The sequence below is a fragment of the Kogia breviceps genome, chromosome 16, assembly GCF_026419965.1.
Source record: "Kogia breviceps isolate mKogBre1 chromosome 16, mKogBre1 haplotype 1, whole genome shotgun sequence".
Lineage (NCBI taxonomy): Eukaryota > Metazoa > Chordata > Mammalia > Artiodactyla > Physeteridae > Kogia > Kogia breviceps.
This window is the reverse complement of record NC_081325.1, coordinates 78,345,495-78,361,684: the sequence shown is the minus strand read 5'-3', so window position 1 is coordinate 78,361,684 and position 16,190 is coordinate 78,345,495. Positions and strand designations below refer to the sequence as shown.

At 53.4% G+C, this 16,190-nt stretch overlaps 1 protein-coding gene across 7 annotated transcripts in view; it reads right to left on the bottom strand.

Moving 5' to 3' along the window:
- ATP11A (ATPase phospholipid transporting 11A) overlaps nt 1-16,190 on the bottom strand; it is a 115,049-nt gene that overhangs the window by 79,835 nt on the left and 19,024 nt on the right. The window contains exon 1 of one of the 7 annotated variants that reach the window (XM_067016861.1): nt 14,928-15,210. The exons of the other annotated variants lie outside the window; for them this stretch is intronic. Coding sequence (XP_066872962.1) covers nt 14,928-14,936 — 9 coding nt within the window. The 5' untranslated portion in view covers nt 14,937-15,210. Of the gene's footprint in view, nt 1-14,927; nt 15,211-16,190 lie in introns of those variants that run through there. 7 annotated transcript variants of the gene reach the window in all.

The window sequence follows — 16,190 nt, the reverse complement described above, 5'->3', positions numbered from 1 at the left end:
GACCGGGCGCCCCCATGGGCGTCCTTCCCAGTTGAGGAAGCAGGGCCTGGGGACCGGCGGTCACCCGTCTGGGGGGCAGGGCTGGACCTGGAGCCCGGGGGCCACAAGCGTCAACATGGGCTCACGGGACAGTGTCATGAGGTAAAGAAAACGGTAACAGAAGTTAGCCAAAGCCAGTGCCACGGAGAAGCTTGTTTTTGTTTTACTTTTTTAGTTAAGGAGGAAAACATGAATCTGCAAGAGGACAGAGTCTGTTCCCTGTGTCCAGATGCAGGGTGGCGGCTCCCGACAGGCAGCGGGCAGAGCAGGGGCGCGGGGCGCGGGAGGGACACGGGCAGCGCCGCCTGCACCTCCGCCGCCAGCGTGAGGCCCCCTCTGACGAACAGCTCGCCGGAGGCCAGACAGGAAACCCACCTGCGAGGCCACGGCCAGGCAATGGCAGCTCCCACCTCTGCAGCGGGGAGCCTCGGCCTCACATCCCAGCAAAGATCAAAGCCTGACTCTCATCACCACGGTAACCCACCGAGCGCCACGAACACGGACACAAGGAAGAACTGGGGGGTCGGGAGAGACCCTTCCGTCACCCCACACAGTCCTTCCTCCGGATTAACTCTGCCTCTTTCTCACCTGATGACTCTGTTATCAGATAACCTCCTAACTCTGTAACCAGAGTTACAGTTTAAATCCCTCTCCTTCCTCTTGGTTTGAAATAACACAATTTAGGATGATCTTTTCAGACACAAGTTCCTCATTCTGGAGTCTTCACTCGGGCTCTACCTTAGGCCACAGCTGACTCTGCACTGAAACTCATCTGAACGTGACTCAGGAGCCTGTAAAGCTGGAAGCATGTTTGGAAAAGAACAGGGCGGCCCCTGTGTGTCCTGTGGTCACGGTTTGCAGGATTTACATGAAAATGGTCGCTACAAAGGCACATCTCGAACTACAGCTGAGGACCCGAGGGACACGCCACACCGCACCCCACGCACCAGGATGAGGTGGGTGGAGAAATGCGCCTTCCCGGCAAAAGCCAGGAGAGGCAAGTGGGGTTAAGGGAGCATCCCAAGTAGAGGTCACTGGACAGGTGGTGACCGGCGGGCGGTGCCATCTGTAAACTACTAACCACGGTGAAGCTCTGTCACTTTCACGTGATGTGTCCGGGGGTCACCAAACGGGGGAGGTGCAGAGGTGGACCAGTTAGCGAACTGAGAGAAACCATCCCTGAAATCACCAGGGGACAGCATGGTACGTCAACACAGAGGAAAAACGCTCAAATCACACCCTTTTAGATCGGCCCAAACCAGGTGAAAGAACAGGGACACTTCCGGTTCTTTCATGAACTTTCTTGCGAAGAGGAAGGCGTTTCTTACTCGAAAGAGGCAAGCAGCCAAATTCCCCCCAATGGAGGTCTGGTTCAGTTTTACTTGTTATGAGTAGTATTATGACTCAAACGGCCACTTTTCACACCAGCACAAAATAGTTTCAAAATGTGAAAGCTGGCTTTCCCTGCAACCTGCACCGCTGGTTCAGTCATAACCAGACACCTGATCAGGGTCCTTGGCAAATCCGCCAAATCATAGCAAACCCCCTGGATGACATGATGGCCCTATTCTTTTATTTATTTATTTATTTATTTGCGGTACGCGGGCCTCTCACTGTTGTGGCCTCTCCCGTTGCGGAGCACAGGCTCCGGGCGCGCAGGCTCAGCGGCCACGGCTCACGGGCCCAGCCGCTCCGCGGCACGTGGGATCCTCCCGGACCGGGGCTCGAACCCACGTCCCCCGCATCGGCAGGCGGGCTCTCAACCACTGCGCCGCCAGGGAAGCCCGATGGCCCTATTTTTAAACTACAGCGGGACATGCTGAGACCAGTGCAGATGAACAACGAGTCATTTTTTCCCCTTAAACTACGTAAGTCAGCGTAAACGTATTTCCACAGACTCCTCAGCTATAGTGAACCTGTAGCGTCTGTGCAGAGTCAGGGTCTGGAGACGCCCCAGGGCCGCCCCGGCCCTTCTACTTTCTGACGATGCTCAGCACTAGCCCTTGGGGCTTATGATGCTGTAAAGGGTGAGACAGACACCCCACAAAATCTGCGCCCTTCACCGCCAGGATGAGGGCGTCACGAGCTCTGTTCTGATCCTTGGGATCTTCTCTGCAGGAGCCAGAGCCGGCTAATGACTGTGCTTCAAAAATCGTTCTGCATCTAGAAAGGCCATCAGCATCCCCTGTGTCATAAACTATGCTACCTAAGCTTAAAAACCAAACTACATTAGCTTAGGAAGTTATCTTTATCGAACTTCTAGGCAATTCTTGAGTTTCCTTCCCCTCTTGCAGTACATGCAATAAAGGATTTGAAAAATGCATGTTCTGTAAATAGAAAACCTCAACATTCTCAAGGTCAGAATCCGAGAATGTTCTTTGGAATTTTCAGGTTGAGAACACGCACTGGAGCCCGCGAGGTACAGCTACCCGTGGGGCACGTCGTGAAGGCTGGTCACCTTACGTGGAATATGCCACCAGAATGAACGAAAACAAGGCGAGTCGGGGCTTCACGAGGAAGCAGGTTGTTACTATGCACAAATGATAGGCATCACACAAATGACTGTAATTAGCATCATTTTTACACAGTTGAGCAAATTTTCAGTTCTTCCTTGTCTCGCTTTGGTTCTCTAGGATCTAAAATTAGTGCTGCTATCAGTTTACCCTAATATCCATCAACTGTAAGCCAGACACCGGCGCTGCTGTAAACCCTGCAGGCACGGGCACCTCTGACGCGTCAGGGTGACAAGCGCTCCAGGCCTGTCCCCAAAGGGGGGGCCCTTCCTTCAGCTGGTCATGCTCAGCATCCGCTCGGGGCGAGGCTGGGGTTTCAGACCCGCCGTGACCGTGAGGGATGCCCTGCCCAAGGGCACTCTTTTCCGGAATGTGCCTGTCCCGGGGGCGCGCTCTGGTGTCAGAGCCACGTTGGGACAGGTGACAGCAGTCTCCAAATGGGTCTGCACACGTTTCGGGACTGTCTCCTCGGCCCGGGCGGTCAGGACCAGGAGTGAGTGTGGGGTCTGCCCTGCGTCAGGACAGCCGGGGCTTTGCACGGGAGGGGTCACCATCACCTTTTCTCCCCTGGATCCAGGACAGCCCTGGGACAAGAGGCTCGAGTATTTGTTTCAGTGTTAAAGGCAAGACACCCCCTCCAGCTCCTAAGGCCTCAAGCCTCTAGGACCGGGTACCACCCACCCAGGTGGACAGAGAAAACGTCCAACAAAGCTGCAGAGACACAGCAGCCTCGGCTGAAAATCGCCCCCCCCCCCGTGTCAGGCTGGACGCCGTGACATAGGAGCAAGGCTCCCACTGCCCCGGGACGGCCATCCGCCCAGCTGGATGATCCATGAAAGGCAAGGCCACAGCCCTCCTGCCAGCCCCTCTGCTGCCCCCACCAACAGGGTTCCTGGGCCACCGGGACAGCAAGCTCCGGACACCACCCTCCACCCTCTCGGTTGTCCCCAGAGCGCTTACCTGCCACAGAGCCTGGCGAGGCCACCTGCCTCCCCGGCTCGCCTGTCCAGCCCCCTCCCTGGCATGGCTCCTCGCCCCCCTCCCTCCCCGTGGCTCCCCGCCCCCCCCTCACAGTGACCCCCTGCCCCCTCCCCCACTACAGCCCTCAGTCCCCTCCCCAAACCCCACCCCTCAAAACTACCAGTCCCAGAGAAACTTAGCAGTTGTTTGTTTGGCTTTATGTTCTTGAAAACACTGACCTAAACACAAAGACAAAATCCCATACAGAAGTCATTAAATAAGTGCCACCTTGGCCTCATTTGGTTCTCAAACAATCACAACTACAGAAAACACAAACTTAAAAGCACGTCAGAGTCCTCGTTAGATCAGCTAAATTTCACCCTTAATAATGCTCAGTGTGACAAGATGCTAGCGGCTGGGACCGGCCGCCCGCCGACTGCCAGGTGACTCCAGCAGCAAGTGTCTCGTTAAGAAGACATCTTAACGGCTCATCTTTCACAAAACCAGTGCTCCCGGGCATCGGAGCAGAATCTGCGAGACACACGGGGACGAGGAGACAGTATAACCCGTTACACCGAAATTGAGGGCCCAGGGAGGCGCGCCCGCCCCCTGGGATGCGCAAAACCGGTTCTTCTCTGGCTGGGGAAGTCTTCGTCTGGAGCCTGGGCCACCATTCACTTTAAAGCTCCTTCCAGAGGGTTACTGAGTGCCCCAGCCGTGCAAAGGATACAATGATTTGACCTTAACTTCACACACCTTTCTGCCAAAGGCCAGAGACAACTCAAGAAAGATGTATATCAAAGGCAGTTTCACCTGATATTACTAAAGCCGAAACATTTCAGTGTACCTACTCACAAACTTGCATTGCCATGATAAAAAAGTAAAATTTGCTCATAAAATACCAACAGCTCTGCCTCTTGGATAGTAAACAAGGGTAACATAATTAAGACAGCTCACTGGGGACTTCCCTGGTGGCGCAGTGGTTAACAATCCGCCTGCCTATGCAGGGGACACGGGCTCGAGCCCTGGTCCGGGAAGATCCCACATGCCGCATAGCAACTAAGCCCGTGCGCCACAACTACTGAGCCCGCGCACCACAACTATTGAAGCCTGTGCACCCTAGAGCCTGCACACCGCAACCACTGAGCCCATGTGCTATAACTACTGAAGCCTGTGCGCCGACAGCCCGTGCTCCACAAGAGAAGCACTGCAATGAGAAGCCCACGCAACTCAACGAAGAGTAGCCCCCGCTCGCCGCAACTGGAGAAAGCCGGCACGCAGCAACGATGACCCAACGCAGCCAAAAATTAAATTAACTAATTAATTATCTTTTTAAAAAAACACAGCTCAATGCTTCCTAATTATAAGGTACTGTTCTGAACACTTTCACTGTATTGTTCATTTAATTCTCAAAACAACTGTATAAAGTTCTCATGAATTCTTCTTACTATACTATTCTTAAAAGACAGACTCAGGCATATTAAAAATTTTAATAGCTTATTTTGTCCAAAAATCTTGCCCCACAGCCCTTATGCCAATTATGCTGCCAGAAACACAAACAATGGTATCCTTTTACCACTTGGTGTTCCAATTATTTTTATAAGGATAAAATTACAGAAGGTCTGGACAAGAAAGGCAAATGGTCCATAACGACACACTAATATATATTTTCCTTTTTGCATACTCCCTTTGTCTTTGACCATGTTGATACATAATTTAAGGCAATATTGCATGCTAGAGTTTTACTGCTACTGTTTTAGAATAAACTTACTAGCAAATTGGGAAATAACAGCCTTTTGTAGCTATTAAGAGCAAATAACCTTCATACCACATTCAGTGGCTGTATGTTGAAATGGCTGGCTTTTCAGCAGGTTTTATAGCTTCAGGCCCCACCTCCACTGTCACCTCAGTCCCACAGCTGCAAATTCACACATGCACGCGCTTACCTGCCAAACTGGGTCCTTACGGCTCTAACAACCGCAAAGACTTGGATTTGGAAATGCTAAAACCCAGTGGCACTGGGACTTCCCTGGGGGTCCAGTGGTTAAGAATCTGTCCTGCAATTCGGAGGACGCCGGTTCGATCCCTGGCCAGGGAACTAAGAGTCCGCATGCCGCGGGGTGACGGAGCTGGAGTGCCACCACTAGAGAGAAGCCCGTGCGCGCACCGCAACGAAACGAAGAGCCCACGCGCTGCCACGAAAGATCCCGCGTGCCGCAGCTAAGAGCCGATGCAGCCCATAAATAAATACATAAGCATTAAAAAACCAAAAACGGTGGCAATGGGATAAACCCTAAGAATTCAGAAACTACCCGTGGTGAATGTGATGTGATTTTAATTCTAAAAATACCCCTCCTTTGGATTCTCCAAAAACGAAGTATTATCTAGCAAAAAGGTCTAAAGTTAAGTACCGTTAAATTGAAAGGAAGTTAAATATAAACCACACACCCCACGGGAAATTTCCGAGGGACACAGTTCTTTTCACTTGAGACGCACACTGTACAGCTCTCCCCACGGGACGTGTGTCCCGGGGGAGAGGGGCCTTAAAGACACGGCCATGGAGGAGCTCGGCAGGTGCGGGGGGCCCGCCCCCGAGCCCTCCCCGCCCGGGCGGCTCACGGGGCGCCGTCCTCGCGCAGGGCCTCGGGAGATGGCGCAGCCAGAGGCCACTGCGTTTCCTGCCCACCTCCACCTGAGGCTGCCCAGGACGGGGCCGCCCTCCCTCCTCGCTGTCCAGACCTCTTACGGACAGCCCCGCCCTGCCCGTGCAACACCCGTCGTCCGTACACGTCGTAAATGTCACCCACGGCTGCTCCAGGCTCAGGGAACAGGGGACAGAGGCCTTTGCGAACCGCCAGCACCTTCAGACACAGACGGATGTGGGACGCGCACCACCGCCCTCTGGAGCTCAGGGCGTGGAAAGCCAGGAGCCCTGACCGGTGTGGCCCAGGGAAGGAGGCGAGACGGACCCCCGTGAGCACTGCATGCTGGCTCCGGGGCTCCGAAGGCCCCGGGGTCGTGCTGGAGCCGCGTCTCCCGGAACCACGGGGAGCCCGCTGCGGGCCATATACATGGGAGGACCTGCTCGCTGGGACCACCCCCTACGGTTACAGCTCAGCGCCCGACCCCGCAGTGACTCTCCGCACAGCCACAAGGCTGCCTCCTTCCCACCTCCTCCCAAACCCTCCAAGGCTCCCATCCGTCCAGAGTTAAGAGGAGAAGGTGTCTCAGCCCCCGGGCCCTCCCTGACCTCACTGCCCAAGGCTCCCCGGGTCACTCGCCGCCCCTCCCTGCTCCCACCTCAGGGCCTGCAACCCCCCGCCCAAGCCCACCACTGCCTCTAGCTCCTGGTCCCACTGGAGGCTTCCCCATGACACCCATCACCATATCGCTTTATATTTCGATGAACATTCCCTTGAAAAGTAACTTACAAACGAAAAGTGCCCATGCAGGTGTGTAGCCCAGCCTTCACCTGGGTACCCAGACCGGGATCAAGAAACAGAACATCTCTTCTGCCCTGAGAAGCCCCTCCCACTATCCCCAGCCTCTCCCGCCAGGGCATTTGGCATCGTGCGCTCTGTGCCTGGCTTGAACTTCACTAAGTGGACCTCTGTGAAAGGTACTCTTTCCATCTGGCTTCTTTGGGCTCAACCCTAGGCCTGTGAGAGTCACATGTGTCGTTCATTCGTTTTATATCTCGTGCGCTGTGCCATTATATAAACATATTATGAATTATTTTGGTTCTTTTTCCTACTGCTGACAAATGTTTGGGTTGCTTCCAGGTGTACATATATAACTTGATCGGATATTGCCAGACAGTTGTCTGGAGTGCTCCTTAGTTTACATCCCCACGAGCGGTATATATACATGAGTTCTAACGGTTCCGCATCCTTGCCAACATCCGGGTTGTCTACTATGTAGTTTAACAGGTGATTTACTTGCTGTCAGCCTCTCCCTCCACCATGGACAGTCAACTACGTGGACACCACCAGGGCACGATTCTCAAAATACTGACAGAAAACCTGCACACTCAAAGGTGCTGTAAACATTAACATGCTAGAAACTACCCAAATCTAAATTTAATTTGTGTTGCCAGGTTAATTCACATTTTGTGTGCACACCTCAGAACAGAACTTTTCCTATTGTTTGTAGCTCCACACTGACTTTTTTCTTTCTTTTTTTAAAATTCCAGTAAGCTGCTTCAAGTCCTTCCTGGAAGTGAGATACTACAACTCATAATTAGCAGTTCTCTCCTCTTTCATCAGCCCGACCTTCTTTGCTGAGTGCCGTGAGCGGCTTACATATATTATTTTCTAGAAACTGAGGCAAAGCTCACATAATGCTCGATGTCGGAGTTGCTAATCTTCGGAGGCAGCTGTGCTATCCCACAATCACATGTTTTCCTATAAGATTAGCTAATACTTTTTGTGCTCTTACTATGTCAGATATTACTTAATCGCTTTACATATATTTTCTCATTTAATCATCATAAGATTCCCAGGAAGAAGGCATTGTTACAATTCCCAATTTGTGGACAAGAAAACCGAGGCTAAGGAAAACTAAATAACTTGCCAAAGGTCAAACAACTGCTAAGTGACAGAGTCGCATCCAAACCCAGGGCAGTTGGTTGGGCCCCGGGTCTCACCCTCCGTCCACACTGCCCTCACAACCAGCATCCTGGTACCCTGGTCCATATACAATGCAAGGCGTGGATGGAGGGAGAGACCTCTACGCATGTTCACACCAAGGGGCAAGCTCGGATGCTTCACCTGCACTACATCCAGCTAGCAACCATTTTAAGACGTGTGCACACGTTCAGAAATGCAGGCAACTATTTATTAGGTGATTTCAAGCAGCTGCTAGAGAACTGACCTCCATGTATGTCTCTCTGGAGGTTCTGGAACTGTTCGCACTGCAAAGGGAAGGGTTCCAAAACCTGCCACCTTCACGACTACTCACATGTCAGCAAGATTTTCCCTACGTGACGCAACCAAAAGGGAGCCCGGCAGTAGAGATGGACCCCGGCAGGCACCCCAACCTGTGACTGCAAATTTCCTCATTAAAGTCTCACTTTCTCTGAATTTATAGTAAGTACATGTTAAAACTTGGAACTTATACATTTATACAAATGAAATTATCTTGAGATGAGGCTCTGCTGCCGAAAACCTTAAAAATGACTGCTGTGGGTTCTCTAACTTGAGCCTTGTATGAATTCGGAAAGCAAAGTCCAGCAGTCACAGCGAGGATACCAGGCCTGTGCGCGTCTCACAGGGGTCCACTTGTGTTTAAAGAAGAAGACCTTAATCTGAACATTTTGGAAACATTAGCAAAATCACAGTTTAAGACGATCGATTTCCCCGCGTCCTTTTATAATTAATTCTCCCTTGAATGGAAGAGTTTGCTTTTGCCCAATACAGGTACAGAATCCAAACCCAGATGAACATTTCCACTTTTTACTTTAACTGCAAGAAAACAAAGAGCTAATGTAAGCAGCTGTCTGCTGACACTTTTCTTCTTAAATGTCCTGCTTTTTGTTGCATTGAATTGCATAAGCTACTTCGAACCCTTCCTGAAGGAGGAAGACCAGATCTCAACAGCGGTGGCTCACAGCACTTCTACTGCGTTCTGGAAGTCGAGGGACATTTAGAACAACACTCAGCTGTTGGAATTGCCATCCCATCGACACTGGGACAACGCTCCCACAAGCAGCACGGAGCAGTGGGCTCCACTGGCGGAAAACAGGAGAGCTTTTGTTACGTCAATAAAAACAAAGCATCGCTGACAAAGAGACTGATTCGTATCGCTATCCACTGTGAAATCTGCACGCTTATGGAAGGGAAATGACACTGAAGTATTGGGTCACATTGGTCGCTAATATTTACCATACTAATAAATTTACTTTTAGTCCGATACAGCCGGAGTTCGGCTGTTCAAACAGCCTGAGGGTGGACCTGCAAAGTTTGATGGCTGAGGCTCCTGGCTTGCAAAGCTGATCTCTGCCCAGATTTTAGTTGGCAGGTTAAAAATAAAGACAAGGGCTTCCCTGGTGGCGCAGTGGTTGAGAGTCTGCCTGCCGATGCAGGAGACACGGGTTCGTGCCCTGGTCCGGGAGGATCCCGCATGCCGCGGAGCGGCTGGGCCCGTGAGCCATGGCCGCCAGGCCTGCGCGTCCGGAGCCTGTGCTCCGCAGCGGGAGAGGCCACAGCAGTGAGGGGCCCGCATACCGCAAAAAAAAAATAATAATAATAAAAAAATAAAATAAAGACAAGAAGTTTTCCTTTCATCTTCAACTTTCAGTTACTACAGATTCCTTGAAGACAAACCTATTTCAGTCCAGTCCGGACATACACGACATACAGCTCAGATCTTCAGAAGCGTGCTCCATGTGCACAGACGGACACATTTTCAGAAAGAAAAAGGGAAACCTTCTGTGCCATCCATACTCCTGGTCCCAGTGATAAGGTGGGACTGAGGGCCCCAGATTTCCTTAACCAACCACCCAACCCGCAAGCTTCTCAGCAAACAGCCAGGCTCCACACAAAACTGTGAAGACGTGAAATGAAAATTAAAACAAAAGGCCAAAGGCATGTTTTTATATATTTAATGTTGGCAAGAAAACATTAAAACGGAACACCTTCCGGCTGCTTGTGGAAGTGATAACTTCCAGTCAGCAGTTTGGGAACCACTCTCTCGTCTCTCTCAGATTAATCTTCCTTTGGAGAATCAACCTTAAAGGACAAAAGCGTCAGAAGTCCAGGCAAAGATTCACGCACAGAGATATATGCCGCAGCATTATCGTAAGAGAGACGGGAGGAGCAGACCTGATGTCCAAGAACACTGTTAAGTCAACGTAACATCCAACCTGAGATGAAAAACCGGGTCAAAAAATACTAGGTACATACAAAAAGGTGAAAGGTGCTGTTTGTTCCAAGCCTGTAAGTTGGGAAGGCTGCCCTAAAGTCACCTTGCGTATTGATAACCAGGATTAGGACAGGATTTTTGTATTTGTGCCTAAACTACTTACACCCAAACAAGCCCTGTGGCCCTGTACTCATCCCACACCCGGCACGGGGAGGGGGGGGGGAGTCCTAGCTCCGCCCGCTGACCCACCCGACTCTCCACGACCCCACCGGCTTTTCAGCGGAGGCGAGAGTCCACTCCCTGATCACGGCATGGAGGTGCGAGGACCCTGAGAGATACGGACGGGGGGTTCTGAACGAGCGTTTGCCTGTACAGGGAATTCCTTAAGAAATGTATCCTTGTGCTTCTAATGCTGAATTTTAACAATACAATGTACTTTTGGAAGAAAAACGTGTATAAAAATCTTTATATAAATAACCTGTGAACAAGACGTGTCAACTGCTTCAGCATCCATCCCCTGAATCAAACAGGAACGCTCATCAGACTGAAGGCAGACACGCCTGTAAAACAGACGTGGAAGGGCTGGTATTTCTCTGGCTTAACCACTGAGGGCAGAAGAGAGTGAGGGGAGAGACACAGAATGAAGACGGGGCGGGGGTGGGGAGGAGGGCGAGAGACCTGCCCACCGGGCGATTTCTTTTCAACTTTGTGTGTGTTCTCATTTTATGCAGTGTTCACGCTCCTCGACAATAAACCACAATTTGTGGGGGAGTCTGTTTTTATTTTATTTGTCTTTGGCCGCGTCGGGTCTCCGTTGCTGCGCACGGGCTTTCTCTAGTTGCGGCGAGCGGGGGCTACTCTTTGTTGCGGTGCGCGGACTTCTCATCGTGGTGGCTTCTCTTGTACCGGAGCACAGACTCTAGGCGCGCGGGCTCAGTAGTCGTGGCTCATGGGCTCAGTGGTTGTGGCGCACAGGCCTAGTCGCTCCACGGCGCGTGGGATCTTCCCGGACCAGGGCTCGAGCCCGCGTCCCCTGCACTGGCAGGCAGATTCCTAACCACTGCGCCACCAGGGAGGGCCCCAGAATTTGTTTTAACTTAAAAGATGTTTAGGTTAACATTCGTCCAAATAAAGCCGATGCACCAGAAGACAGGTAAGACGGCCCTGCGGTCCTGACCACGGCCCCCGACTGCCCACCACAGCACCGCGGAAGCCTGGGTAAGGGCACGTTCGGCAGACGCGTCCCTGCTGACAGGTTAGGAAGGGACCCTCCAGGCCTGCCCTCCCAACGGGAGGAAGCCCCTGCTTGAGCTTTAATAACCCATCAGCACTTGTGACGGGCAAACACCGGTGCGCCCCGGGCCCACGCCGTGCGGGCCACCCTCCCTCTAGGCACTGGGAACCCACCCCCTCCCTGCTGTACCTGACGCTTCTCCCACGGGCTTCCCCGGACACGCAGGCACCTGAGGGCTGCTTTTGCTTCCTCCGACCCGGCTCAGCCCGCCGGCCCTCCCCTGGCTCCACGGTCTGGCGGGGTGGCCTCCCCTACGTCCCCCACCCCTCACCCCCAAGGGGACACACAAGCCGGGCCAGGCGGTCACTGAACGGGGACAAATCAGGTTCTAACACGCGGGGCCGACTCCCACCTACTCGTCACATTGCCACGGACCTAAAATACAAACCAGAAATCCATCCACGCGGCACCAGCACGCCACGGAACGGGGGTCGGCGGGGGCCCGGGCGAGGCGCGGGCTGGGCGTCCGCTGGGGACACGGGACAGGCAGGTCAGGAACTGCGCTGGCGTCAGAAGAGCTCTGAGTGCAGCCCCTGTCTTTGCTCTGATGGCACTTCCTCTTCATTTAGTAAGAAAGCTAATTTTACTCTTTAATATTTTATTTGAGTTATTTAAGAAAGAATGTATAATGAATGGAAGCATCTTCCCACGAGCAAGTTCGGTTTAAAAGCCCACTCACTTCACCACAACAGCAACCAAATTCAGACAAGTCTCCCTCACGCCCGCCAGCCAGCGGCACTCAGCTGGCTGCCACCCTCCACGAGCTCCCGTCCTACTCAACCCTCACCTTTGACACGTTAGATCTTTCCCCCCAAGAACCCTGCTCTCTGGGTGACGCGCTGAAGCCCCAGTTGCCTCCGGTAACGGATAAACGGCTGATGTGAGGTGTGTGGTGAGCAGACAATCACCCCGATGAAAGTCTGTGCAAACAAAACCAGCCAGGGAATATTGATCAGTTTCTAACTGCGAAGTTGGAAACGTTACAGCAATTCCTGAAAGCCCTGAAAAGCCCCTGAAAAGCTTCTCCCTTATGAAATTATTTGCAAATCCATGATCTGTGCCAAGCCTGGGTTCATCTGCTGGGTCCAGTGGCCAGCTCTGCAGGTCGAGAGGGCAATGCCCAGGCGGCGGCCTCGGCTGCCTTCTCCCCGGGAGCCCAGCTCTGCAGTGGGGGTGTGAGCCCACTTCTGTGATCCGCCCCCGGCCCGAGCCCACCTCCGTGATGATCTCCCCCCCCAGGCCCGAGCCCACCTCCGTGATGATCTCCCCCCCAGGCCAGAGCCCACCTCCGTGATGATCTCCCCCCCCAGGTCCGAGCCCACCTCCGTGATGATCTCCCCCCCAGCCCAAGCCCACCTCCGTGATGATCCCCCCCCATCGGCCTGAGCCCACCTCCGTGATGATCTCCCCCCGCCGGCCCGAGCCCACCTCCATGATGATCTCCCCCCCCAGGCCCGAGCCCACCTCCGTGATGATCCCCCCCCATCGGCCCGAGCCCACCTCCGTGATGATCTCCCCCCCCAGGCCCGAGCCCACCTCCGTGATGATCCCCCCCCATCGGCCCGAGCCCACCTCCGTGATGATCTCCCCCCCCAGGCCCGAGCCCACCTCCGTGATGATCCCCCCCCGCCGGCCTGAGCCCACCTCCGTGATGATCTCCCCACCGGCCCGAGCCCACCTCCGTGATCCCCCCATGTGAATCCACCCCCGCAGCCCCCAACCCAGCACGGGGGTCCAGCATCTTCACTGCGTCCATTTCCTGCGTGCCCCCCCGTGACTCCACCACAGACACAGTGATGTGTGAGGAGTTAACTCATACCCCTTGAGGGTGAGAGAGTCAACGTCACACCTAAATGGAGGGACAGGCGTGGAAGCTCCCGGGTGCTGTGAGCTCTGACCCCGCCCCAAGGGTGCTCTCGCCCATCAGAAATATGCCGTCCTTGTCTTCCCCCACCACCGCCTTTCCTCCCACCAGGCTCTGGCGGGCAGTAAACAAAGATGACAGACAGAGCCCCGTAAAGAAACTGCTGCTGCTGCTGGGGGACAAAGAGACCCCGGCCCGAGGTGGCATCTGCCACTTGCCCCTGCCATACATCCGCTCTGTCCACTGCCTGCGTTTAGGCTGCTGAGGTTTCCCAAGGATGACCTTACTTCCCATGAGGAAACGCTCACGTCCACAGGGTCAGGAAAACACTTAACCCAGAAACAGAAAATGGGGAAGGAGATGGCGTCTGCACCCCTCCCCCCAGAGACCAAATCTGTAACTAAGAATCAGCACGGAATTTTCTTAAGTATAAATTCTGGCCAATCGGAGTAGTACCGACTACCGTTCTACCTAAAGAATTCAACAAATCATATTTATGAACCATTTAAGAGCAATTATTTTTCCCAATTTGCTTCAAATCAGATTCATTATTGACCAAAATAGCAGCTGAAGAGAGTTTCCAAAATAGCAGCTTCCCAGTCTCCTTTGCTGGCTTTCAAAGTGGCGGTGAGGCAGCCTCACAGTTTCCTAAAACCTCCTGTGAGGAGGTGGCCTGCTGGCCTCACGGTGGCCTGACGGCATCAGCTCAAGATAGCAGGACACTAAGAATAGCCGGGCGCCCCGGAAGGCCCTTTGGCTCTGTTCCGCGCAGACGTCGGGGCCGGTAACGGACGGCGAGCAGAGGCTCACGCGAGCACAGCCCGGAGGCGGCGGGGACGAAGTGTGAACCGGGCGAAAACCCCAAACTGTACAAAGTGGTTTCTGGTCTGTGACGCAGCGGCAGCCCCGTAAGAGTCGGCTCGGCCAGAGACAGCAGGTCCCCGGGGCCCGGGCATCCTGGGCCCAGCAAGGCTGCCGCCCAGTCCTCCGGGTTCTTGGACAGCTGGGCCCCATCCTGGCTTTAGGAGGGAACAAAGCCCTCGCGTCAAATCCACGAAGAAAGACAGCACCCAAACGCTGCCGGTGTGGAAGCCTGCTTTACCCGCCCTCCCTGTCATGCCCCGTACGTGTGCCCACTCCACTCGCCAGCCCTGTGCGTGGCGGGAAGGTGGGGGGGCCCCGGGGGGCGGGCGTGAGGGGCTCTCACCCCATGCTCTTCTTTTACGTTTCCATCTCGAGCCACATATATGTCTATCCATCCATCAACGAAGTCATCAAGAGAAAAAGATGGAGAAGATGAACCCCGGACTCAAGCGATAAGTAATATTTTTAGTTAAAGCTACCTGGAAACTGACAAAGTGATACAAGCGCCAAGTGGCGGGGGAGGGGTACTCACCAAGTTCATGGGCCAACAGCCACCCCTTCAGTCCAGGACAAAGCAGGAGACTGTTTGGTAAACGCAGCTTCACTGGCGCACAGCCAGGCCGGTACCATGAATGGTCCCCGGCCACCTTCCTGCCAGATGGCAGAGCTGAGTCATTGCCACAGAGCTCGTAGCCCTGAGAGCCTAAAACACTTACTATATTGTAAATACTTAGACCCCCATAAACCCAAAAGATTTGCCCTTTTCAAAACAAGTTTGCTACCTGCTGGCCTAGGGAAAAGGTAGGGGAAAAGGGACGTTCTTCCTTTGCTCATCAGAGAAGGGTCATCGCTAGAGCCCTATGAGTAACCACTACTCATTCATTCCCAGTTATGAGTCAAGGAGACAGGTCGCTACTGCAAAGTACAAGTGTGGCCTCACCCCTAACAAATGCTCCCAGCCCTGAGGCTGGCCCCTGGGTGGGCTGCTGGGTCTAGAGTTTCCTTCTGGAAACACGAGTTGGGTGAGAGGAAGGTCCCCCGGCCAGCTGCCCTCCAGGAAGCTGACTCAGGACATCTGCACCCACACCCGGGGCTGGGCAGGACCCTCCCACAGAAAATCCCTGCACCTCACCCTGAAAGATTCCTTCACGAGCAAGAACAAAACTGTGCCCCTTTGCCCGTTTCTCCCGCTGGACTTTAAGTTCCTACAGGGAAGAGACCAATTCTCATTTCTGTTGTCTGGCTTATTCTGTATTCCCAGCAGCCAGCGCAATACCTGGTCCACAGTGGGCCCTCCTTAACTACTGGTTGAATAAAATGAAAAATACAGGCAAACTTGCTGAAAATAGAGCAGCAAGCTATTGCCAGAAACAGCATTCAGCCTCACCAACACCTATAAAACTGAGTTATCTTAAAGAATTCATAGACAGTATGAAAGAGCCTTAAAGATGTAAATTAATGAAAACTTGCCACGTCCCAGAGTTTTTCGTAAGATTTCCCAACACCAAGCCCCCATAACAACCCAAAAGGACAGGTGTGGAGACCTCCCCGGTGGGTGGTTGGTGAGCATGTGGAGATGGGACCGTGGTGGCCTGGGCCCTCCAGCCACCTCGCCGCTCCTTGTCCTGTGCTTCTCTTCCATCCGGCTGCTGCTGATGAAACCTCGTTCCCTTGCTGAGTTCTCTCCATCCAAAACTTGACTCCCTGTCTTGTGCCCTCTGACCTCAATCTTGTGCTCACGGGACGCTAATCAAGAGGGTCGGACGGCTAAGATCGCTGCTGTGGATATGACACT